Source organism: Ranitomeya imitator, chromosome 3 (genome assembly GCF_032444005.1).
Source record: "Ranitomeya imitator isolate aRanImi1 chromosome 3, aRanImi1.pri, whole genome shotgun sequence".
Lineage (NCBI taxonomy): Eukaryota > Metazoa > Chordata > Amphibia > Anura > Dendrobatidae > Ranitomeya > Ranitomeya imitator.
Window position 1 is genome coordinate 678634117 of NC_091284.1, and position 27293 is coordinate 678661409.

Below are 27293 nucleotides of genomic sequence, written 5' to 3' on the forward strand. Positions count from 1 at the left end.
CTGCCTGAGCCGAAGCCCAGCTAGTATCTGCCTGAGCCGAAGCCCAGCTAGTATCTGCAGTATCTGCCTAACTTCCTATCCAGGCCACCAGTTTTACCTAATTGTGAAGAGTGCTCTAATAAATAGGAGCATAGCTCCCCCTGGTTGACTGGAGTATGAAATGTGTTGTATGTTGGTGTTACCTGGTAATGAGATCTCCTTTATTGCCTCCAAACGTAACATCACTCCCCCCTAGAGGGAAATGACATTACTGCAACGACCAGGACCCTGGGGCGCTGCACATGTTGCAGAGGTTAGAGTCTGACTGATAAACTGAGTCTGTGGACAGGAGTCTTTTATAAAAGGTGACTGTGTAAGCCAGTTATCTTTAATGCAGGTAACGAGTTGATTAGGAGCGTCTAACTGGTCTGTAGGAGCCAGACCTCTTAATGGTTGGTAGGGGATCAAATACTTATTTCTCACTGCAAAATGCAAATAAATTTATACAGTTTATACAATGTGATTTTCTGGACTATATTTTTGATATTCTATCTCTGTTAAAATTAACCTACCCTTAAAATTATAGACTGTTCATGTCTTTGTCAGTGGGCAAACTTACAAAATCAGCAAGGGATCAAATAATTATTTCCTTCACTATATATATGTGTGGTCACAGCTCACCTCTTCCCCATCCTGGAACAATGACCTCAGCACTGTTCACAGAGCATGTCAAGAACACTCTCCAATTGAAGTCAATGAGTAAGATCCAATTTATTGCCATTAGTGATGAGCGAATATACTCGTTACTCGAGATTTCCCGAGCATGCTTGGGTGTCCTCCGTGTGTTTTTTAGTGCTCGGAGGTTTAGTTTTCTTCGCCGCAGCTGGATGATTTAGGCTGCCGTCACACTAGCAGTATTTGGTCAGTATTTTACCTCAGTATTTGTAACCAAAACCAGGAGTGGAACAAATAGAGGAAAAGTATAATAGAAACATATGCACCACTTCTGCATTTATCGCCCACTCCTGGTTTTGGCTTACAAATACTGATGTAAAATACTGACCAAATACTGATAGTGTGACGGCAGCCTTACAGCTACTAGCCTGCTTGATTACATGTGGGGATTCCCTAGCAACCAGGCAACCCCCACATGTACTTATGCTGGCTAATAGCTGTAAATCATTCAAGTGATGAAAACTAAAAAATACTCTGAGGTCACCAGAGCGTGCTTGGGAAATCTCGAGTAACGAGTATATTCACTCGTCATCACTAATTGCCATCTAGGTTTCAGATCTCTAAATACTGTTATCAGAATCATGTACAGAAAATTGCATTAAAAAAATCAAAATTAAAAAAAAAAAAAAAAAGTGGAAAAGAACATTTTTATCACGACCTGGTTTTAACAGTTAAAAAATAAAATAGGTGATACATTCCCCTGAAATGGAGATGTTGTGGTGTATGAGCCCAATACAACCGACTTGAAAGCTTGGAAGAGATTGCTAATATATATTCACACTTGTATATTTAGTATGAGCTTACGTGAAAGACATTTCTAGGCAAAAAATTTAAGAACTTTTGAATCTAAAAGATTAAATGTTCCAAAAGATGTACAGCATGCATTAACTAATTATATTAAAAGTAACAGGAAAATGTCTACTCTGCACTCTCATAAATCTCAAAACATAGAGTGTAGACAGCCTTAGAGCAGATCTGCAACAGAATCAATCTGCATGCATTACAAGAGCTCATTCACCTGATGAGGCCGATGTACATATTTTGAAAATCAATTTCAGATTGGTTGTCTAATTCTGAATATAAACCTGAATCAAGAATAAAACAACTCATGATTTCAAGGGTATTCAATCTCTGGCCATCCGTCCTGACTGACGGCAGCAGCCTGTATTGAGCAGCATGAAATCTAAGCGGTAGCAGGGAGGAGAAACACTGAGGAGCTGTCAATCAAGCTAGGTGGGCGGAGTTAGTGTAAAGAAGCACTCCAGCTAATTATTATGCCCTTATATATATACCAGTTGTAGTTGATTTGCCATGGCTGGCTTGTATGCCATCTTGTTTCTTCTTTCCTCTGACAGGATTCCCCTAATGTAGACTACATTTACCATAATGCCAGAGTCTCACTATAGTCTCACTTCACACATAACGATTTTGTTAACGATATCGTTGCAACGTCACGCTTTTTGTGACGTAGCAACGATCCCGCTAACGATATCTTTATGTGTGACAGCGACCAACGATCAGGCCCCTGCTGGGAGATCGTTGGTCGTGGGGAGAGATCAGGACCTTTTTTTGGTCGCTGATCACCCCGCTGTCATCGCTAGATCGGCGTGTGTGACGCCGACCCAGCGATGTGTTCACCTGCAACCAGGGTAAACATCGGGTTACTAAGTGCAGGGCCGCACTTAGTAACCCAATATTTACCCTGGTTACCATTGCAAAAGTAAAAAAAAAAACACTACATACTCACATTCTGATGTCTGTCATGTCCCCCGCCATCAGCCTCCCTGCACTGTGTCAGCGCCGGCCGTAAAGCAGAGCACAGCGGTGATGTCACTGCTCTGCTTTACGGCCGGCGCTTACACAGTGCAGCGAAGCTGACGGTGGGGGACGTGACAGACATTTTTTTTTTTACTTTTACAATGGTAACTGTTGTGAATTCCGCTCTTGGGCTCCCTCCGGTGGTTGTAAGTGGCACTTTTGTGAGTTCTGCTCTTGGGCTCCCTCCGGTGGTTTTAAGTGGTATGGCTGCTCCTTGGATTTAGCAGTCTGCAGCTGCTTCCACTGATTATCTTTCTGCTCGGCTATTTATGCCTGGCTCTTCCCTTCAGCCAGTGCCACTTGTCAATGGTTCCTGGTTGGATTCACAGCTCTCTTGGATTTCCCTGTTATCCTGACCAGTTCAGCAAAGTTAAGTCCTTGCTTGCTCTTTTCTGTCCACAGGTTGTGGACTTATTCGTTCTGTGCTTTCTATGTTTTGTCCAGCTTGTCAGTATGGATTAATTCAGTTAAGCTGGAAGCTCTGGGAAGCAGATTTACCCTCCACACCTTTAGTCAGGTGTGGAGATTTTTGTAAACTCTGTGTGGATTTTTGTAGTTTTTAATACTGACCGCACAGTATTCTATCCTGTCCTATATCTAGCTAGACTGGCCTCCTGTGCTACATCCTGGTTTCATTCTGTGTATGTCTTTTCCCTCTCCACTCACAGTCATTACTTGTGGGGGGCTATCTATCCTGTGGGGATTTTCTCTGAGGCAAGATAGTTTTCCTGTTTCTATCTTTAGGGGTAGTTAGTTCTCAGGCTGTGACGAGGTGCCTAGGGAGTGACAGGAGCATCCCACGGCTACTTCTAGTGTTGTGTTGAGCTTAGGGACTGCGGTCAGTACAGGCTCCACCTCCTTCAGAGCTCGTCCCATGTTGCTCCTAAACCACCAGTTCATAACAGTACAAGTGGCCGAAAATGAATTAAATGCATCTCAAAAGAAGGAAAAAAAAATTCTGAGCCATTTTTTTTTTCTGTGCTCTGTTTTTTTTTTTTTTCCTCTTGATCTCTGGGTGGTTAAGGATTTATGCTCTGGCATGGATGTTCAGGGTTTGTTTTCTCATGTGGATCAACTTGCTGCAAGAGTACAGAGTATCCAAGATTATGTTGTCCAGACTCCAGCTTTGGAGCCTAGAATTCCTACTCCTAATTTGTTTTTTGGGGACAGATCCAAGTTTTTGAACTTTAAAAATAACTGCAATTGCTTTGAAACCCCGTTCTTCTGGTGATCCCATTCAGCAAGTTAAAATCATCATATCCTTGCTGCGTGGTGACCCTCAGGACTGGGCATTCTCCCTTGAATCAGGGGATCCGGCATTGCTGAATGTAGACGCATTTTTTTCAAGCGCTCGGATTATTGTATGACGAACCTAATTCTGTGGATCATGCAGAAAAAACCCTGTTGGCCCTCTGTCAAGGTCAGGAAGCGGCAGAATTATACTGCCAGAAATTTAGGAAATGGTCTGTGCTCACTAAATGGAATGAGGATGCTCTGGCTGCTATTTTCAGAAAAGGTCTTTCTGAAGCCCTTAAAGATGTTATGGTGGGCTTTCCTACGCCTACTGGTTTGAGCGAATCTATGTCTAGCCATTCTGATTGATCGGCGTCTGCGCGAGCGCAAAGCTGTGCATCATATGGCAGTGTCCTCTGAGCAGAGTCCTGAGCCTATGCAATGTGATAGGATTTTGACTAGAACAGAACGGCAGGAATTCAGACATCAGAATAGGCTGTGTTTTTACTGTGGTGATTCTGCTCATGTTATTTCTGATTGCCCTAAGCGTACTAGGAGGGTCGCTAGGTCTGTTACCATCAGTACTGTACAGCCTAAATTTCTTTTATCTGTGACCCTGATTTGCTCATTGTCGTCCTTTTCTGTCATGGCATTTGTGGATTCAGGCGCTGCCCTGAACTTAATGGACTTAGAATTCGCCAGGCGCTGTGGTTTTTCCTTGCAGCCTTTGCAGAACCCTATTCCTTTGAGGGGCATTGATGCTACACCATTGGCCAAGGATAAACCTCAGTACTGGACGCAGATGACCATGTACATGGCTCCAGCACATCAGGAAGATTGCCATTTTCTGGTGTTGCATAACCTGCATGATGTTGTTGTACTGGGTTTTCCATGATTACAGGAACATAATCCGGTGCTGGATTGGAAAACTATGTCTGTGACTAGTTGGGGTTGTCAAGGGGTACATAGTGACGTTCCTTTGATATCAATTTCCTCTTCCCCCTCTTCTGAGGTCCCTGAGTTTTTGTTGGATTTCCAGGATGTATTTGATGAGCCCAAGTCCAGTTCCCTTCCTCCACATAGGGACTGTGATTGTGCTATTAACTTGATTCCAGGTTGTAAGTTCCCTAAGGGCCGACTTTTCAATCTGTCTGTGCCAGAGCATGCCGCCATGCGGAGCTATGTTAAGGAATCTTTGGAGAAGGGGCATATTCGGCCGTCTTCGTCACCATTGGGAGCGGGTTTCTTTTTTGTTGCTAAGAAGGATGGCTCCTTGAGACCCTGTATAGATTATCGTCTTCTTGATAAGATCACGGTCAAATTCCAATACCCCTTGCCTTTGCTTTCTGATTTGTTTGCTCAGATTAAGGGGGCTAGTTGGCTTACTAAGATTGACCTCCGAGGGGCATATAATCTTGTTCGTATTAAACAGGGTGACGAATGGAAAACTGCATTTAATACGCCCGAAGGCCATTTTGTATACCTCGTGATGCCATTCGGGCTCTCTAATGCTCCATCTGTGTTCCAATCTTTCATGCATGATATTTTCCGCAATTATCTTCATAAATTCATGGTTGTATATTTGGATGATATTTTGATTTTTTCCGATGATTGGGAATCTCATGTGAAGCAGGTCAGGATGGTATTCCAGATCCTTCGTGATAATGCTTTATTTGTGAAGGGGTCTAAGTGCCTATTCGGAGTTCAGAAGGTCTCTTTTTTTGGGTTTTATTTTTTCTCCCTTGTCTATGGAAATGGTTCCTGTTAAGGTCCAAGCTATTCATGACTGGATTCAACCCACATCTGTGAAGAGCCTTCAAAAATTTTTGGGCTTTGCTAATTTCGATCGCCGTTTCATTGCCAACTTTTCCAGTGTGGTTAAGCCCCTTACTGATTTGACGAAGAAAGGCGCTGATGTGACGAATTGGTCCTCTGCGGCTGTTGAGGCCTTTCAGGAGCTTAAACGCCGATTTACTTCTGCCCCTGTGTTGCATCAGCCGGATGTTTCTCTTCCCTTTCAGGTTGAGGTTGACGCTTCTGAGATTGGGGCAGGGGCCGTTTTGTCTCAGAGGGATTCTGATGGTTCTTTGATGAAACCGTGTGCTTTTTTTTCCAGAAAGTTTTCGCCTGCGGAACGCAATTATGATGTCGGCAATCGGGAGTTGTTTGCTATGAAGTGGGCGTTTGAGGAGTGGCGACATTGGCTTGAGGGAGCTAAGCACCGCGTTGTGGTCTTGACTGATCATAAGAATCTGATTTACCTCGAGTCGGCCAAGCGGCTGAATCCTAGACAGGCTCGATGGTCCCTGTTTTTCTCCCGTTTTGATTTTGTGGTCTCGTATCTTCCGGGATCTAAGAATGTTAAGGCTGATGCCCTCTCTAGGAGTTTTTTGCCTGATTCTCCTGGAGTCCTTGAGCCGGTTGTCATTCTTAAGGAAGGGGTAATTCTTTCTGCCATCTCCCCTGATTTGCGGCGGGTGCTTCGGGAATTTCAGGCTGATAAGCCTGACCGCTGTCCAGTGGGGAAGCTGTTTGTTCCTGATAGATGGACAAGTAAGGTAATTTCTGAGGTTCATTGTTCAGTGTTGGCTGGTCATCCTGGGATTTTTGGTACCAGACATTTGGTTGCTAGGTCCTTTTGGTGGCCTTCCTTGTCGCGGGATGTGCGTGCTTTTGTGCAGTCCTGTGGGACTTGCGCCCGGGCCAAGCCTTGCTTTTCCCGCGCTAGTGGGTTGCTTTTGCCTTTGCCGGTCCCTGAGAGGCCCTGGACGCATATTTCCATGGATTTTATTTCGGATCTTCCTGTTTCCCAGGTGATGTCTGTTGTCTGGGTTGTTTGTGACCGGTTCTCTAAAATGGTCCATCTGGTACCTTTGCCTAAGTTGCCTTCCTCCTCAGATTTGGTTCCATTGTTTTTTTAGCATGTGGTTCGTTTGCATGGCATTCCGGAGAATAGTGTGTCTGACAGAGATTCTCAGTTTGTCTCTAGGTTTTGGCGGGCCTTTTGTGCTAGGATGGGCATTGATTTGTCTTTTTCTTTGTCGTTTCATCCTCAGACTAATGGCCAAACTGAGCAAACTAATCAGACCTTGGAAACCTATTTGAGATGCTTTGTGTCTGCTGATCAGGATGATTGGGTGGCTTTCTTGCCGTTGGCCGAGTTTGCCCTTAATAATCGGGCTAGTTCGGCTACTTTGGTTTCACCTTTCTTTTGTAATTTTGGTTTTCATCCTCGTTTTTCTTCACGGCAAGTTAAGCCTTCTGATTATCCTGGTGTGGATTCTGTGGTGGACAGGCTGCAGCAGATTTGGACTCATGTGGTGGACAATTTGACGTTGTCTCAGGAAAGGGCTCAACGTTTTGCTAACCGCCGTCGGTGTGTTGGTCCTCGGCTTTGTGTGGGTGATTTGGTTTGGTTGTCTTCTCGTCATGTTCCTATGAAGGTTTCTTCCCCTAAGTTTAAGCCTCGGTTTATTGGTCCTTATAAGATTTCTGAAATTATCAATCCGGTGTCTTTTCGTTTGGCTTCTCCAGCCTCTTTTGCCATTTATAATGTTTTCCATAGATCTTTGTTGCGGAGATATGTGGCGCCTGTGGTTCCATCCGTTAACCCTCCTGCTCCAGTGTTGGTTGAGGGGGAGTTGGAGTATGTGGTGGAGAAGATTTTGGATTCTCGTATTTCGAGACGGAAACTCCAGTACTTGGTCAAGTGGAAGGGGGTTATGGTCAGGAGGATAATTCCTGGGTTTTTGCCTCTGATGTTCATGCGGCCGATCTGGTTCGTGCCTTTCATTTGGCTCATCCTGGTCGGCCTGGGGGCTCTCGTGAGGGTTCGGTGACCCCTCCTTAAGGGGGGGGGGGTACTGTTAAGGGAGAGTTGGAATATGAGGTTGAGAAAATTTTGGATTCTCGTTTTTCGAGGCGGAGGCTTCAGTATCTTGTCAAGTGGAAGGGTTATGGCCAGGAGGATAATTCTTGGGTTGTTGCCTCCGATGTCCATGCCGCCGATTTGGTTCGTGCTTATCACTTGGCTCGTCCTGATCGGCCTGGGGGCTCTGGTTAGGGTTCGGTGACCCCTCCTCAAGGGGGGGTACTGTTGTGAATTCCGCTCTTGGGCTCCCTCCGGTAGTTGTAAGTGGCACTTTTGTGAGTTCTGCTCTTGGGCTCCCTCCGGTGGTTTTAAGTGGTATGGCTGCTCCTTGGATTTAGCAGTCTGCAGCTGCTTCCACTGATTGTCTTTCTGCTCGGCTATTTATGCCTGGCTCTTCCCTTCAGCCAGTGCCACTTGTCAATGGTTCCTGGTTGGATTCACATCTCTCTTGGATTTCCCTGTTATCCTGATCAGTTCAGCAAAGTTAAGTCCTTGCTTGCTCTTTTCTGTCCACAGGTTGTGGACTTATTCGTTCTGTGCTTTCTATGTTTTGTCCAGCTTGTCAGTATGGATTAATTCAGTTAAGCTGGAAGCTCTGGGAAGCAGATTTACCCTCCACACCTTTAGTCAGGTGTGGAGATTTTTGTAAACTCTGTGTGGATTTTTGTAGTTTTTAATACTGACCGCACAGTATTCTATCCTGTCTTATCTATCTAGCTAGACTGGCCTCCTGTGCTACATCCTGGTTTCATTCTGTGTATGTCTTTTCCCTCTCCACTCACAGTCATTACTTGTGGGGGGCTATCTATCCTTCGGGGATTTTCTCTGAGGCAAGATAGTTTTCCTGTTTCTATCTTTAGGGGTAGTTAGTTCTCAGGCTGTGACGAGGTGCCTAGGGAGTGACAGGAGCATCCCACGGCTACTTCTAGTGTTGTGTTGAGCATAGGGACTGCGGTCAGTACAGGTTCCACCTCCTTCAGAGCTCGTCCCATGTTGCTCCTAAACCACCAGTTCATAACAGGTAACCAGGGTAAATATCGGGTTACTAAGTGCGGCCCTGCACTTAGTAACCCCATGTTTACCCTGGTTACCCGGGGACTTCAGCATCGTTGAAGACAGTTTCAACGATGCCGAAGTTGTTCCCCTGATCGTTGGTCACTGGAGAGAGCTGTCTGTGTGACAGCTCCCCAGTGACCACACAACGACTTATCAACGATCACGGCCAGGTCGTATCGCTGGTCGTGATCGTTGGTAAATCGTTTAGTGTAACGGTACCTTAAGGTTCTTGCTCCTATCTAGGTGTCACTTGCCACCGATACATCAATGACCTAGGACTGCTGTCTGCCGGAAACTGAAAGAAGCTTTATGGTTGTTTTTGCTGCCAATACCAACTAATCACAGGGCAGATTTCATTTTTCAAGAGCAGAACACAAAATGAAAGCTGCTCTCTAATTGATTGCTATGGGCAGCAAAGACCATTTTTCTTTTAGACAGTTACAATAGTCTTCACCTATTTCCTTAACTGTATGGGAGGACATGCAGAGGGGACAGAAATGGTGGGGACAGGTGAGAAGGAGTGTGAGAGCTGCCTGGAGGAATTTGATAAGTGATGATGTCATCCTGCAATTCACAGGAAGTCAGAGACTGACTTCCTGTTTGCACATTAGTTTATGTAAGACTATTTGTCAGGCTGGAGATTGCATGATCTAACTTCCATAATGACAAGGGAGAGGTGGAGAAAAGAGGGAATGTATAAATGTAATGAAGGTGGTATGAAATAAATTGCACAGCTAGAATATTCCTTCACAGGCCCCATATATTGTACATTAGATTGAAGTTATCATCAGAAAATCAGCCATTGTTTAAAACAGGTATATGAGTTACATTTACTTGGCAATTTTTTAATCATACAATGCTTATTTTAATTATATATATATATATATATATATATATATATATATATATATATATATATATATATATATATATATATATATATATATATATATATATATCTTCCAATTTTCATACAGGATGCTGGGACTTCTTTAGACTAATTTTTCATGTCCTTTCAGGAAGAGTTTTCAACAAGGATCCATATTATCCGCAGAGGCAGGATTACATTGATGGGTAACACCTCTATACTCAGCTGATAACACAGGATCCACCAATCACAATATGGGATGTCACTGCGGACCCTCCTCCCCCCGACTTTATAATGTCTTGTGCACAGGCTCATTAGATATTACAATACAAAATATAGCATTGGGATCCGACAACTTTGGCTATGTACATGTGTTGTTTCCTTAAACAGAACCTGTCAGGTCGGTTAACACTATTAACCTGCAGATGACTTGTTAATGTTGCAGGTTAATAATGTTAGTGTTAAAAACATAACGTACATTATAAAATGTATTTTATTTCTCCGTGCAACCACCAGATTTCAGTGATACATGTGTGCCGGCGCGGCTTTAATCACTGCACACAGCACTGAGAGCAGCATTGTTAAGTGTGATCTGGCACTTTATTCATCAGTGCAGAGGTGGCTCGATCAAAGTTCATTTTCTTTTGGGTGTTGCAATTTCAGAACAGCAGCTGGGCATGTTCCTAACACTATTAACCTGCAGATTAACCCCATATCTGCAGCCTGCAGGTTATTAGCGTTATATGACCTGACAAGTTAAGCAACAGGAAGTTGAAGTCTAAAAAAATCCTCAGTGGCTAATGTGAAAATTGAAGATTTATACTTTTTTTATTTTTAATACTGGATTGTGATACAGAAAAAAAAATACAAAAATATTTTGTTAAAAAAATACATTCAAACATAACATTAAGTATATTGGAGGGGAGGAGAAGTTTGCAGATTCTTCCAGTCAGATAATGGGAAGAGAAGGATTGGGCAGTTTGAGTTTGATTCTTCTGTTCTCAGAAAATAAGCCACTTTGGCAACGGATTTATACTCTTTCTGCCATTGAAATACATAAATCCTCAGCTGAGGAAATAAATCCTCAGCACGTTTGGAGGTGTAGGGCGAGATATCTGTTAGCCAAACGGGCATTTTGACAGACATCTAAGGTTTGTGGGCCACCTTTATATTGGATGATGCCCAATGTGGTATTTTCTGTTGGCATAAAGTGCCTAATTATCGGTACAATTCAGTACCATTCAGAGCTATGTCATACAGTGATTAAACAACACTATACAGGGCCGTCACCAACACACACTGACGAGACCTGGAACCAGACTTCGGTCTAGACATGCTTGAATCTTATCGAGAGCATGCCCAGAAGGATTCAGGCAGTGTTGAAGGCCAAAGGTGGATTTACAAAATAATAAAAATTAAAATTCTGATTTTTAGGAGCAAATAAAGTATTACATCATCATAACCCCAGATTTGGACAATTGAATTGAATTCTATGAATTTTGTGCTTACATTGAACCTGAGACTTGATGCCCGTACTAATCCAGCAGGACATCACAATCCAATGCTACTAGCTTATCAGGTATTCAGGCTCATAGTGTATTAACATCAGAAGCACTGCCTTCAAACAAACAGGTCTATAAAGTAATAAACTCATTCATTAAAGCTCAAAGTTCTTCCAGGCATATATTTGTAGCAGTGGAAAGCACACCGGCAAATCATTGACTTTAAAGGGAACCTGTCACCTATTTCATGCTGCCAAAACTGCAGGCTACTTGAATCACAATCTGGCAGCACGATTATCACCAAGTTACTTATTGAAATGAAACCCACTGCGTTTCATTAGCCTAAAAAGGCATTTGGGGACCTTAGGGAGAGACCTGACTAGCCGAATGCCACCCCAGGCTGGCTTCTCCATGCTCCACTGAAGGCAATTGTCAGGTCTCTCGCTATGGAAGAGTCTAGTTTCCGACGAAGGCTATGGACCCGACTGGATCTTTAAAGTATAGTTTCTTTGAAATGCCGAAGTGTTTCAGAGAAAAAAATATACTTAGCTACAATGAGGCACCCATGCTCTGATTTGTGTGGCCTGCTGTTTGGGCAGCATGACCCAGGTGACAGGTTCCTTTAAAAAAAAAAAAAAAAAGTTGTCTCAAGTTCATAAATGGATAAAGTTGCAAAGTGGTTGAAAAAAAATATGTAACTTTGCATTTTACCATTATTAAAAATAATCTTTGTTCTCAAGAATAAAATAATTTTTAATTTTATGATGTTCAGCTCATTGCCTTAGCGGTCACCCTGCAATCCCATCGTGGCTGCTTACATAATCAAGGAGTTTGCAGGCAGGTTCTACGCTTTACAGACTGCCCGTACCACTCTGAAGCCGATCGCTGGATCCTACCACCATTAATTCCTCTGTGCTTCTCCCATGTGGACGAGGCAAAGCTGCCGTTGCCAGCAGCCTATAGAGAACACAGTTCAGACCGGCGGCAGGACCATGCCGCAGGTTCGAACTGTCAAGCAGTGGGTCGGAAGCAGTGTGCTCTTCAAGATTCATCTTGAGACAACCCCTTAAGTAAAATGTGAACATTTTCCCAACCAGTGATTTATAGTAAATCCTTCATAGTAGTTACAAAGGTTTACAGATTTGATATAGAAAATTTGATCTTTTTTATATGATCCAGCATGTATGCAGAGCACACCTTCAACAAGCAGACTGAAAGTGTGGACTCCACTTAAAGAAGCACTTCCATCAAAATTTGTATCCTCTTGTTATATTGCAGCCATCATATTATATAGCACTGTGTACTTACAATTGCTCATTTTGCCTTTCTACTCAGCTAATTCTTCTCTTTTCCATTCGGTCTATGACATCACTTGATTAAAAACTGAGGAGCTAAATCCCTCTCTTATCTCTATGTAGGTACAGAAAGTTTCTTTTCCCAGCATGAGTCATTGCTGCAAAAGTCCCTGGCAGGGGGAGGAGTGGAGCAGCTGAGTCAGGAGTTGAAGAGGGGGATGACTCATGTAGGGAAAAGAGACTTCCTGTTTCTACATAGAGCTTAGAAGAATTCAGCTAGTCAGTTTTTACACGTGGTGTCATAGACATAATGGATAAGAGAAGAATTAAATGGGTAGAAAGGCAAATGAACAATTGCAAGTACACAGTGCTATATAATATGATGACTGCAATGTATCAAGAGAATAAAAACTTTGATGGGAGTGCTTCTATTCTGCACTGTCTGTCTGTTTCATTGTACACTATAGTGCTGATTAATAACTATGTTATTGTATCTGGCAAAATCATAGGTATCGCTGGAAAAAAAACAGCAAACAAAATTCAAATTTTCAATATATGTTTTTAAGTCAAGGCTTATGTCTGGGGCAGGGCCAGCGTCAGCACCCGGGCAAGTGCCCAGGGTCTTGAGCAGGCAGGAGGGCCCAGTGCCTGCGAATAGGCCCCCACCCACTTGCTCAGGGCCCCAGCATTTGAGATGCTTACCACTCCCCGTTCCTCTACTGCGGCGTCTTCTGCGTCTCCTGACTGTGACGTTTCTGGTCAGAGGGCGCAATGTCACAGTGCAGAGAGCCAGAAGATGCCAATGCTGAGGTGTCCGGAGCAGAGCAGCGGCCAGCGAGGAGAGGTGAGGATTTCAATTTTTTTTCATGTTTGGAGCAATATATGGGGTCCATCATATGGGACCCATTATATATGGAGCATTAAATGGGACCCATCATACACTGTAGCAGCATATATGGGGCCCATTATATATAGAGCATTATATGGGGCCCATCATACACTGGAGCATCATATATGGGGCCCATTATATATGGAGAATCATATGGGGCCTGTTATACATGGAGCATTATATAGGGCCTATTCTACATGGAGCATCTTATGGAGCCCATCATACAATGGAGCATCATATGGGGCCCATTCTGTCTGGGGCATTATATGGAGCCCATTATGTATGGAGCATTATATGGGGATCATTATTCTATATGAAACACTATATGGTGCCCATAGTACTGTATGGAGCAATATATAGGGCTCATTATTCTCTATGGATCACTATGTGGTGCCCATAATACTGTATGGTCAATATATGGGGCTCATTATTCTGTATGGAGCATTATATGGAGCCCATTATGTATGTAGCATTATAGGGGGATCATTATTATATATGGAACACTATATGGTGCCCATAATACTGTAATATATAGGGCTTATTATTCTTTATGGGGCACTATGTGGTGCCCATAATACTGCATGGAGCAATATATGGGGCTCATTCTGTATGGAGCAATATATGGTGCTCATTATACTGTATGGAACAATAGATGGGGCTCATTATTCCATATGGAGCACTATGTGGTGCCCATATTACTTTATGGGGCAATATATGGGGATCATTCTGTATGGAGCAATATATGGTGCCCATAATACTGTATGGAGCAATATATGGGTTTTATTAATCTATGTGGTGCCCATAATACTGTATGGAGCAATATATGGGGCTCATTATTCTCTATGGATCACTATGGGGTGCCCATAATAATGTATGGTCAATATATGGGGCTCATTATTCTGTATGGAGCACTATGTGGTGTGCGTAATACTGTATGGAGCAATATATGGGGCTCATTATTCTGTATGGAGCACTATGTGGTGTGCGTAATACTGTATGGAGCAATATATGGGGCTCATTATTCTGTATGGAGCACTATGTGGTGAGCGTAATACTGTATGGAGAAATATATGGGGCTCATAATTCCGTATGGAGCTCTATGTGGTGCACATAATACTGTATGGAACAATATATGGGTTTAATTATTCCGTATGGAGCGCCATGTGGTGAGCGTAATACTGTATGTAGGACTATACTGTCCGGTTTCTGAGCTATTGTAGAATTTACAATAGATATCACTCATGTAATGTAAGAAGCAAGTGAAATCTTTGTCATTGTACCATACCTATATTTCTCTGCGATGTCTGTGCATCATGAATTGTGGTATGTGTCAAAGGGGCCCACTGAGACTCTATCGCCCGGGGCCCATGAAAATCTGGAGCAGGCCCTGGTCCGCGGGCACAATAGGATACCATTTTCTGGTGTTCAAGTGTAACCCCCACTCTGGACAGTGTGCTCAGCAGAGAAAATTGCATGATGATAACCATCTCCAATAAAATTAATGATTAAACTCATAAAATAGATGTAGATATATGCTGGATCATATAAAGACCTGATATATTTACATACCAGAATCGGGTATAACACCTATGATGCTCAACAGAGAGCACAACAGGATGTAAACCTTCCCTTAAAAGGGTTGCCAAGACTAATACATTGATGGCCTATCTAGATCTGAACATGGGATGGTGTTTTGGGGTTTCAATACCTGCAACAGATGTGGATCAGCTGTTTTCAGTGGCCAAATGTACTCATTAAAAGGGATTTTTACACTGATGGCCTATCCATAGAATAGTTCAGCAATATCTGACTGTTGGGGGTGCAACACCCATCACACCACTGATCAGCTGTTCCTGGTCCACCTGCGGCTTGAAGTGCTCAGTTGAAGAGTTGCACAGCACAGCTCCATCAAATGTTAAATGGCCATGGCCGAGTACTGCACATCCGCCCCTATTCAAAAACGGACGTCTCTGATATTTTTTTTAGCAGATGGCCCATGGAAAAACCTTGCAGACACGTGTACAGTACTAGAGACTATGATGGGTATGTGTTCTATCCAGGAAAAACACTGATGGAACACGTACATTTAACACAAACATCTACCTGAGGCTTAGGAGGAGTGGTGATCATTTATAAATGAGATAAGAATCCTGCAAATCAGGGGAGACTTACATCTTCATGCTGGTGGGTTTTCTCCGAGTGATGAAGATGTAGCAAGTGCTGCAGGAGGTCTGTGGGTTGCCACTGTGTTTGCAGCTGGTTCACATTTACTCTTTTCCTATCATGGGCTGGGTTTTTTGTGGTTTCTGGCTCTTTTGTTACTGGATGTGGTACATTCATCTTGTGTGATGTATCTGAGATCTCACTATTCTCACAGAGAGAAAAAAAATAGAGTTTAATAGTCAGACACTTGTAAAATAAAATGATTAATGATACAAAGTCCTGGGCATTCAGTTTTCTGATTTTCCGCTATTATTGATTGTGCCGTAAAATGTACCTGGCATTATTCTGGGTCTCCTCAGGGTTTAAGAGGACAGATTGATGTTCCCTGGCGGAGTGCACATGGCTGTGTTTCTTTTCTTGAACGTCAAGGATATCCAGATGAGAGACGTGATCATGTCCTAGTTCTCGATGTTGTATCTGTACAACCTGGGGGTGTGGAAGAAAAGCAGAAATGAGAACTTGTCTCTATTAGTTTAGCTTCATAACACATTTTTGTTCAAAATTATTGTAGAAAGAAGGAATTACATTGCGTCAATCAGCCGTACAAAAAAGTTCCGAAGACTTTATTCCAAATTACTCTAGTAAAATTACAGCGTGGTAGCATACGGCATACTGCAGAAATGGCTGATGTCCGTATACTGGAGGATGCCATATGTTACTACGCTGCCACTTTACTAATGTGGACTAAAGTCTTCGGCACTCATGTATGGGTGAGTGCCACATTTTCATTCCTTCTTTCTACAATAATTCTGAAGTCTCTACGTAAACTTGCTGAGCGCCCTCCTAGTGTATGGGGAATAATTGTGCCAAGTGTGGTATTAACGCTTCAACGCAAACATTTTAGGCCAGTAAATACATGATTCTCTATTTTTTTAGGCATACAACATGCATCCAAAATTCAGCAACAAATACCCAATGTGAATGTGTAAACCAGGATTTAAGTTGCCATAGACATTCTGGAGAAAAACCATTTAGCAACAAATTGAAGGGATTGACCAGGCTCGGGGTTCAAATCTGCAGTGACTCCATGTGACTCCAGATTTGAGACTCCTTACAGTGTATGCGGTCAAGATTCACTGGTTCTGGCGTAGGGAGCGGAGCAGTCATATGACTGCAAGTAGGTTTTTTGCATACTTCAGGCCACATTCCAACTAGACATGTCCAGCCTCGCTCAATTCACTTCTATTTAGCAAGACAACCGTCCGCTTCCAGCACCGATGAATCCTGAGGATTCACAAGTCTGTAGTTATATAGACTGAATGCAAACTTGAACCCCAACCCCAAGATATGAATATTAGCTTGTCAGGAGACATTATGAGCCACAACAGAATTATATCGGAGTTCATAACCTGTCAAACTGCCAGAGGAGAGTGGTGGCAGGCAAGCAATACAGCGCAAGGCTGAGGACCTGGAAGAGCATCATCCCGACCCCGTGCATTTCTAGACACATTTGTACAGAACTTCAAAACATGATTTATCACTGCTGTAGCGTGGTTTTTGAGGGCCATATTGAGAAACCTAATGGCGTATATCACAGTGGAGTTTTGCATGTGTTTTAAACCCTGTTAAGGACCAAGACACTTTGGTCTTAAAATGGTTATTTATGCCTAAGTAAAGTTGTTACCTAATCACTGGATAGGTTGTAAGCGGGGCTTACTGGAAAGGGGCACAGTCATTCACAGCTAAAGGAATTCATTATACTGATGCCCACTTAAGTCCTTTAGGATCGGCAATTTTTCATTTTTGAGCTTTCATTTTTTTTTCTTCTACTTTCAAAAGTCATAGCTTTTTTTCTCTGTTGACACAGCTGTCTGAAAGCTTGATGTTTGGGTAGACAAGTTGTACTTTTGAATGACACCATTTTCTATTTTACAGTATGTTGTCCTGAATAATAGGAAAAAAATGCAGTGAAATGATGAAAACGTGCATTTTTTAGATTTTTTTTTTTTCGGGGGGGGGGGGGGGGTTGCTTTACAGGCATTCATAAAAATTATCTGAACACCAAATTTTACAGATCAGTACAATTACAGCGATACCAGTATTTGCTTTTTATTTAAATGGTGAAAACAATTCAGAAGCTTGTAAAAAATGTTTATGTTGCTATTTTCTGACCTGTAACATTGTGACTTTTCTATTAAGCCATGTGAGGGCTTGTTTTTTTGTGTGGCGAACTGATGCTTTAATTGATACTATTTTAGGGTTTTGACGTTTTCTCAACTTTTCATTAGATTTTTTTAGGAGGTGATGTGAATGGAAAAACATAATTTTGGCAGTTTGATTTTCTTTTCTTTTTGTGTTGTCAACATTTTACTTGCTCTTTACTGCATTTTTTTTCCTGTGTTGCAGCAACTGAAAACAACAATTCTAGCAGTTAAAATTTCTTTCAACTTTATTTGACCCATAATGTAAGATTTTGATTAATTTCATTTTTTATCGATGTGGAGATACCAACTATACGTATGGTATTTTTATTTCCTTATTTTTGGATAGGAAAGATGTCTGATGCAAACATTTAGGTTTACAATATTTTTTTTAAATATATTTATATGCATAATTATCTCCTATGAAACCCAGTCTGTGGATGAGTTTCACCAGAGTACCAAGATGATGCAAACAAAAGCCTTTATCATAAAAAAGACGGATAAGTAGTGTAGACAAATGTATCTCCCGTTTACTTTCATGATTTATTTATATGTTTAAATGTTACTTTAAAATAATAAAGCAAATTAAAAACAGCAACACTGCGTTAACCTGGTCTAAGAGTACATACTGTCGCATTGTGAATTAAACAATATTCCTGTACCATTTTACCATAATTGTATGATCATTTTACCATTCACCTGCACTTCTCCAAGTCCAAGGTTTTTCAGCAATAAAGTGAGTCCTTCATAAGTTAAGGTATCATTCTCGCCATACAGATGAAACAGCTGCTTAAGATAATATCCTTGTTCTTTCTCAGCCTCTTCCAGATAAGATCCATTCTGCCATTCGGTTCTTCTAACCTGCAGAACCTTCTCTGTAGATTGGTTTCCATTTGAAGGAACATTTGGAATGATATCTCTGTCCAAACATGCAGACAAAGTCCAGGAAGTCCACAGACTGAGGAGCAGGAGCCTGGCCTTGTGGAGCTGCATCTGTTAGGACAACAAACACTTCAATGTTACACAAAACCAAAATGACGAGAACATGTTGGCCAGTTGGGACAGATGTTTCCTTTCTTAACGTGTCCAGGAATGTGACAATGTTCATTTGCCACATTTGCTTAAACCCCCAACCTCCTCCTTGCCATAAACATTTTGCAATGTTATTCAGAGGGTAGGATGTTTTAGGAGAAAATTTAAATCATCAAAATTACAAGTAAAATGTCATTTTTGGAGGCAGGCGATCATCAAGAAAGTTAAAAATTAGTTTTTATTTAACTTTTTTGAAAAGGAGTGGGGACTGGAAAGTTTGGCAGACAATAATTTGTATGGATACATAGGAAAGCCACAAATACAATTAATGATAATAAAAAGTTCAGAAATTATAACTGTAAGTCACACTACTGTAAAATAGCACTTGGCCCTGTGTTAATCTATGGGGCAGATCACATCAGCGTTTTTTTTTCCTCAGGCATATTTGACATGCATGTAAAATCGAAGCAGTTTGGCATCGAGACATGGCCGAGACTTGCCAATGAAAAAAAAAAGTGGGCGAATGCCCACTTGCAATGAAATCGGACAATTCAATCCGATAAAAAAAAAAAAAAAAAAAAAAAAAAATCGGATTGAATTTGGATCACTGTTAATCTATGTTTGTGTACTCATCTGTGTGTTTTTTTTCAGCTCGGATTGGATCACGATCAGGCTGAAAAAAAAAATCACAGCATGCTGCGATTGTAATAAGAAAACGGATCGCATCCCGCAAAAGAAGTCAATGGGTGCAATAAAAAAATGAAATAATTGGAAATTTTGCAATTTTCAAACTTTTAAATTTTAAGCCCTTAAATCAGAGTCATGCCACACATAATAGTTAATAAAAATATAGTTTTTACCGATAACGGTATTTCTCTGAGCCCATGACGGCACCACGGAGAGAGGGGATCCGCCCACCAAGGACAGGAAACCTACAGATAAAAAGGCGGTACCTCTCTCCCGCATCAGTTCTTTACTAGAGAATGATGGGAGACTAAGGAATAGAGTCTTGATTTTAGCATTACTTGAAACTTAATTGAGATACCGTGTGACTACTTAGATAATTGGCGTAGGGCACTATATTAATGTGCACACCCATAAGTGAAGGGAGGGAATGTACGGTTGCCGTCATGGGCTCAGAGAAATACCGTTATCGGTAAGAACTATATTTTTATCTGACGCCCATGATGGCACCACGGAGAGAATTGCAAAGATTGTACATTTAGGGAGGGACCACCACTTCCAGAACCCTTTTACTGAAGGTAAGGTCCGAAGAGGAGACAAGGTTCAATCTATAGTTCTTATAGAATGTAGATGGTGAAGACCAAGTAGCAGCTCTAAATATCTGATCGATTGAGGCTCCGGCCTTCTCCACCCATGAAGTTGCAACTGCTCTCGTTGAGTGAGCCCCGATATTTCCCGGGACGGGTACCCCGCTTGATGAGTACGATAGGCTGATGGCGTCCGTGATCCATCTTGCCAAAGTGCCTTTGGGGGTGCAACGCCCCAGGGTCCTGGTCGTTGCAGTAATGTAATTTTCCTCTAGGGGAGAGTGATTTTACGTTTGGAGGCAAAGAAGGATAACTGAATCCAGGTATCACAAACATGCAACCCATTTCACACTCCAGGCCACCAGGGGGAGCTCTGCTCCTATTTATTAGGGCACTCTTCACACTTAGGTAAAACTGGTTGCCTGGGGAGGAAGTTAGTTAGTTGTTGGCTGAGCTTCGCTCAGGTAATTGGTCCCTGACAGGAGTGGGATCCTGTCAGAGATCGAGGAAGAAGGACACGGAGCTGTGCATGACCTGAGAGCTGCAATCTTGCCTTGCGCAGGCGTGTGTTATGATCTGGTGGTTAAGACAAATAGTGGACCTGGTAGTTAGAGCACCAGAAAAGACCTGATAGCACATTAATACAGGACAAGCTCTGGGAAGTGGAACCTCTGCTGACCGCAATCCCTAATCCTATCACGCACACTAGAAATAGCCGTGGAGCGCTCCTATCATGACCTAGGCGCCTCGTCACAGCCTCAGAACTAGCTAGCCCTAGAGATAGGAAAAATAAGCCTATCTTGCCTCAGAGAAAATTCCCCAAAGGAAAAGGCAGCCCCCCACATATATTGACTGTGAGTAAGATGAAATCACAAACACAGAGATGAAATAGATTTAGCAAAGAGAGGCCCGACTTACTAAACAGACAGAAGATAGGAAAGGTCACTTTGCAGTCAGCAAAAAACCCTACAAAAGCCACACAGGGAGTGCAGGGAAAAATACCTTCCGCACCGACTAACGGAGCGGAGGCGCCCCTCTACGTCCCAGAGCTTCCAGCAAGCAAGGCAAAATTCACATAAGCATGCTGGACAGAAAAAATAGCAAACAAGAAAAAGCAAAGCGAAACTTAGCTTCTGCTGGAGGAAACAGGTAACCAGGAAGATCCAGGAGCGAACTAGACCAATGCTACAACATTGACAGCTGGCATGGGACAAATATCTAAGTGGAGTTAAATAGAGCAGCCCACTAACGAATTAGCCTCGTCACCTGTGGAAGGAAACTCAGAAACACCCACAGGCATCAGAGAAAGTCCATGGACAGAACCAGCCGAAGTACCATTCATGACCACAGGAGGGAGCCCAAAAACAGAATTCACAACAGTACCGCCCCCCTTAAGGAGGGGTCACCGAACCCTCACGAGAGCCCCCAGGCCGACCAGGATGAGCCAAATGAAAGGCACGAACCAGATCGGCCGCATGAACATCAGAGGCAAAAACCCAGGAATTATCCTCCTGACCATAACCCTTCCACTTGACCAAGTACTGGAGTTTCCGTCTCGAAATACGAGAATCCAAAATCTTCTCCACCACATACTCCAACTCCCCCTCAACCAACACCGGAGCAGGAGGGTCAACGGATGGAACCACAGGCACCACGTATCTCCGCAATAATGACCTATGGAACACATTATGGATGGCAAAAGAATCTGGAAGGGCCAAACGAAATGACACAGGATTGATAACCTCAGAAATTTTATACGGACCAATGAAACAAGGCTTAAACTTAGGAGAGGAAACCTTCATAGAAACATAACGAGACGACAACCAAACTAAATCCCCAACACGAAGTCGGGGACCCACACAGCGCCAGCGGTTAGCGAAACGTTGAGCCTTCTCCAGGGTCAATGTCAAATTGTCCACCACATGAGTCCAAATCTGCTGCAACCTATTCACCACAGTATCTGCACCAGGACAGTCCGAAGACTCAACCTGCCCTGAAGAGAAACGAGGATGGAAACCAGAATTGCAGAAAAACGGCGAAACCAAAGTAGCCGAGCTGGCCCGATTATTAAGGGCAAACTCAGCCAACGGCAAAAAGGACACCCAATCATCCTGATCAGCAGAAACAAAGCATCTCAGATATGTTTCCAACGTCTGATTTGTTTGTTCGGTTTGGCCATTTGTCTGAGGATGGAAAGCCGAGGAAAAAGACAAATCAATGACCATCCTAGCACAAAAGGATCGCCAAAACCTCAAAACAAACTGAGAACCTCTGTCCGAAACGATGTTCTCCGGGATGCCATGTAAACGAACCACATGCTGGAAAAACAATGGCACCAAATCAGAGGAGGAAGGCAATTTAGACAAGGGTAATAAATGGACCATCTTAGAAAAGCGATCACAAACCACCCAAATGACCGACATCTTTTGAGAGACGGGGAGATCCGAAATAAAATCCATAGAAATATGCGTCCAGGGCCTCTTCGGGACCGGCAAGGGCAAAAGCAACCCACTAGCACGAGAACAGCAGGGCTTAGCCCGAGAACAAGTCCCACAGGACTGCACAAAAGAACGCACATCCCGTGACAAAGAAGGCCACCAAAAGGATCTAGCCACCGAATCTCTGGTACCAAAGATTCCAGGATGCCCAGCCAACACCGAACAATGAAGCTCAGAGATAACTCTGCTAGTCCATTTATCAGGGACAAACAGTTTCTCCGCTGGGCAATGGTCAGGTCTATCAGCCTGAAATTTTTGCAGCACCCGCCGCAAATCAGGGGAGATGGCAGACAAAATTATCCCCTCTTTGAGAATACCTGCCGGCTCAGAAACACCCGGAGAGTCAGGCACAAAACTCCTTGACAGGGCATCAGCCTTCACATTCTTAGAGCCCGGAAGGTACGAAACCACAAAATCAAAACGGGAGAAAAATAACGCCCATCGAGCCTGTCTCAGATTCAACCGTTTAGCAGACTCAAGATAAGTCAAATTCTTGTGATCTGTCAAGATCACCACGCGATGCTTGGCTCCTTCAAGCCAATGACGCCACTCCTCGAATGCCCACTTCATGGCCAACAATTCTCAATTACCAACATCATAATTGCGCTCAGCAGGCGAAAACTTTCTAGAAAAGAAAGCACATGGCTTCATTCCCGAGCCATCAGAACTTCTTTGCGACAAAACAGCCCCTGCTCCAATCTCAGAGGCATCAACCTCAACCTGAAACGTGAGTGAAACATCTGGCTGGCACAACACAGGGGCAGAAGAAAAACGACGCTTCAATTCCTGAAAAGCATCCACGGCCGCAGAAGACCAATTGACCACATCAGCACCCTTCTTGGTCAAATCAGTCAACGGTTTAGCAACACTAGAAAAATTAGCGATGAAGCGATGATAAAAATTAGCAAAGCCCAGGAACTTTTACAGGCTCTTCACAGATGTCGGCTGAGTCCAATCATGAATGGCCTGGACTTTAACAGGGTCCATCTCGACAGTAGAAGGGGAAAATATGAACCCCAAAAATGAAACCTTCTGAACCCCAAAGAGACACTTTGACCCCTTCACAAACAAGGAATTAGCACGAAGGACCTGGAACACCATTCTGACCTGCTTCACATGAGACTCCCAATCATCCGAAAAGACCAAAATATCATCCAAATACACAATCAGGAATTTATCCAGGTACTCTCGGAAGATGTCATGCATAAAGGACTGAAATACTGATGGAGCATTGGAAAGCCAGAATGGCATCACCAGGTACTCAAAATGGCCTTCGGGCGTATTAAATGCTGTTTTCCATTCATCGCCCTGTTTAATACGCACAAGATTATACGCCCCTCGAAGGTCTATCTTGGTAAACCAACTAGCCCCTTTAATACGAGCAAACAAGTCGGACAGCAACGGCAAAGGATACTGAAATTTGACAGTAATTTTATTAAGAAGGCGGTAATCAATACAAGGTCTCAAAGAACCATCCTTCTTGGCCACAAAAAAGAACCCTGCTCCCAACGGTGATGACGATGGGCGAATATGGCCTTTCTCCAAGGATTCCTTTATATAACTCTGCATAGCGGCGTGTTCTGGCACAGATAAATTGAACAATCGGCCCTTAGGAAACTTACTACCAGGAATCAAATTAATTGCACAATCGCAATCCCTATGAGGAGGTAGGGCACTGGCTTTGGGCTCATCAAATACATCCTGATAATCCGACAAAAACTCCGGAACTTCAGAAGGAGTAGAAGACGAAATTGACAAAAATGGAACATCACCATGTACCCCCTGGCAACCCCAGCTGGACACAGACATAGATTTCCAGTCCAATACTGGATTATGGACCTGTAGCCATGGTAACCCTAAAACGACCACATCATGCAGATTATGTAACACCAAAAAACGGATATCCTCCTGATGTGCAGGAGCCATGCACATGGTCAATTGGGTCCAGTACTGAGGCTTATTCTTGGCCAAAGGCGTAGCATCAATTCCTCTCAATGGAATAGGATGCTGCAAGGGCTCCAAGAAAAAACCACAGCGCCTAGCATACTCCAAGTCCATCAAATTCAGGGCAGCGCCTGAATCCACAAATGCCATAACAGAGTAGGAAGACAAAGAACAAATCAGAGTAACGGACAAGAGAAATTTTGACTGTACCGTACCAATGGTGGCAGACCTAGCGAACCGCTTAGTGCGCTTAGGACAATCGGAGATAGCATGAGTGGAATCACCACAGTAAAAACACAGCCCATTCCGACGTCTGTGTTCCTGCCGTTCAGCTCTGGTCAAAGTCCTATCACACTGCATAGGCTCAGGCCCATGCTCAGATAGTACCGCCAAATGGTGCACAGTTTTACGCTCACGCAAGCGCCGATCGATCTGAATAGCCAAAGACATAGACTCATTCAGACCAGCAGGCATGGGAAATCCCACCATGACATCTTTAAGGGCTTCAGAGAGACCCTTTCTGAAGATTGCTGCCAGGGCACATTCATTCCACTGAGTGAGCACAGACCACTTTCTAAACTTCTGACAATATATCTCTGCTTCATTCTGACCCTGACACAGAGCCAGCAAGATTTTCTCTGCCTGATCCACTGAATTAGGTTCGTCATAAAGCAATCCGAGCGCCAGGAAAAACGCATCCACATCACGCAATGCCGGATCTCCTGGCGCAAGGGAAAATGCCCAGTCTTGAGGGTCACCACGTAACAAAGAAATAATGATCCTTACTTGTTGAGCAGGATCACCTGAGGAGCGAGGTTTCAAAGCTAGAAACAATTTACAATTATTTTTGAAATTCAAGAATTTAGATCTATCACCAAAAAATAAATCAGGAATTGGAATCCTAGGCTCTGACATCGGATTCTGAACCACAAAATCTTGAATGTTTTGTACCCTTGTAGTGAGATTATCCATCCAAGAGGACAGACCTTGAATGTCCATGTCTACACCTGTGTTCTGAACCACCCAGAGGTAAAGGGGAAAAGTGAGACAGAACACGCTGCAAAGAAAAAAAAATGGTCTCAGAGCTTCACTTATCCCTCTATTGAGATGCATCAATACTTTTGGCCAGCTGTACTGTTATGATCTGGTGGTTAAGACAAATAGTGGACCTGGTAGTTAGAGCACCAGAAAAGACCTGATAGCACATTAATACAGGACAAGCTCTGGGAAGTGGAACCTCTGCTGACCGCAATCCCTAATCCTATCACGCACACTAGAAATAGCCGTGGAGCGCTCCTATCATGACCTAGGCGCCTCGTCACAGCCTCAGAACTAGCTAGCCCTAGAGATAGGAAAAATAAGCCTATCTTGCCTCAGAGAAAATTCCCCAAAGGAAAAGGCAGCCCCCCACATATATTGACTGTGAGTAAGATGAAATCACAAACACAGAGATGAAATAGATTTAGCAAAGAGAGGCCCGACTTACTAAACAGACAGAAGATAGGAAAGGTCACTTTGCAGTCAGCAAAAAACCCTACAAAAGCCACACAGAGAGTGCAGGGAAAAATACCTTCCGCACTGACTAACGGAGCGGAGGCGCCCCTCTGCGTCCCAGAGCTTCCAGCAAGCAAGGCAAAATTCACATAAGCATGCAGGACAGAAAAAATAGCAAACAAGAAAAAAGCAAAGCGAAACTTAGCTTCTGCTGGAGGAAACAGGTAACCAGGAAGATCCAGGAGCGAACTAGACCAATACTACAACATTGACAGCTGGCATGGGACAAAGATCTAAGTGGAGTTAAATAGAGCAGCCCACTAACGAATTAGCCTCGTCACCTGTGGAAGGAAACTCAGAAACACCCACAGGCATCAGAGAAAGTCCATGGACAGAACCAGCCGAAGTACCATTCATGACCACAGGAGGGAGCCCGAAAACAGAATTCACAACAGGCGTGTACTACGGAGGACATAGAATGAACTTTAATCCAATATTGCGGCCAGCATGCAACCAGCGGGTAAGGAAAGGGTGAATCAAACACCCGATAACTCCGCCCATATGACCGAAAACCGGTCCCGCCAAATTCAGGTGACAGGTTCCCTTTAATTATGCTTCTACAAGAGATAAATAACTAAAGGATGTACCTTTAAAAAGGACCTTTCACTAACTTTTCATATTGAACTGAACATATGATGTAATAGGCACTGCAGAGCAGAATAAAACTTTTTTTCTTCATGATTTCACTTCTCCTTTGTTGAGATATTAGCAATAAAAGCATTTGGCGTTTATTTTTTCTTAAGTTCAAGTGGGCATTACCAGAGAGATTTCACTGTGGGTGTGTACTTCTTCCTCTCTCTGATGCAGACCAATCATGAGCAGACAGCAGCACACTGAGGAAAGAATAGCACACCCCCACAATAGCATTGGGAAACAGTCCGCTCTCCTCACTGCAGTGTGATGACATGTGCTGGAGCACAGCAGAACAGAATGTGATTGGCTAACAGCTTTTTGCACTCATCTTTTGCAGTCCCATTACCAACACTTCTAGTCGCTGTCCTCTCCCAGTGCTGCCAAGTTTGCCTATCATAAACAACCATCCACATACAATGGGAAAAATAATATGGCCCCACAATTGCTTAGGATAGGCTCTGTGTGAGACATAACACAGTCTGTGCTCCCCTGCTGAATGATTACACGTGCCAGAGCACAGCAGATCTGAGTGGGATTATCATCTTTCATCCCCAGGAATCAGTGTGGGGGAGATGCAATATAGCAGAGATGGCAGTGGAACGCCCGCCAGGGCAATGGGGATACTTGGTACTGGGTCCAGTCACTCTTAAAGGGGATGTCACGGTGGCTGCGACCCGGTCCATGGCCCTGGGCGCCCAATATAAGGGGAATGTCTTTTAGGGGTTTTTATGAATAAAGTTTATTGTTCGTG

The 27293-nt window shown here is 43.3% G+C and overlaps 1 protein-coding gene across 3 annotated transcripts in view; it reads right to left on the minus strand.

Annotated features, from left to right (window-relative positions):
• SLC39A5 (solute carrier family 39 member 5) overlaps nucleotides 1-27293 on the minus strand; it is a 114472-nt gene that overhangs the window by 45445 nt on the left and 41734 nt on the right. For all 3 annotated transcript variants that reach the window (XM_069758397.1, XM_069758398.1, XM_069758399.1), the window contains exons 2-4: nucleotides 18310-18603; nucleotides 15744-15895; nucleotides 15419-15611 (exon numbers count right to left, since the gene is read on the minus strand). In XM_069758397.1, coding sequence (XP_069614498.1) covers nucleotides 15419-15611; nucleotides 15744-15895; nucleotides 18310-18603 — 639 coding nt within the window. The remainder of the gene's footprint in view (nucleotides 1-15418; nucleotides 15612-15743; nucleotides 15896-18309; nucleotides 18604-27293) is intronic.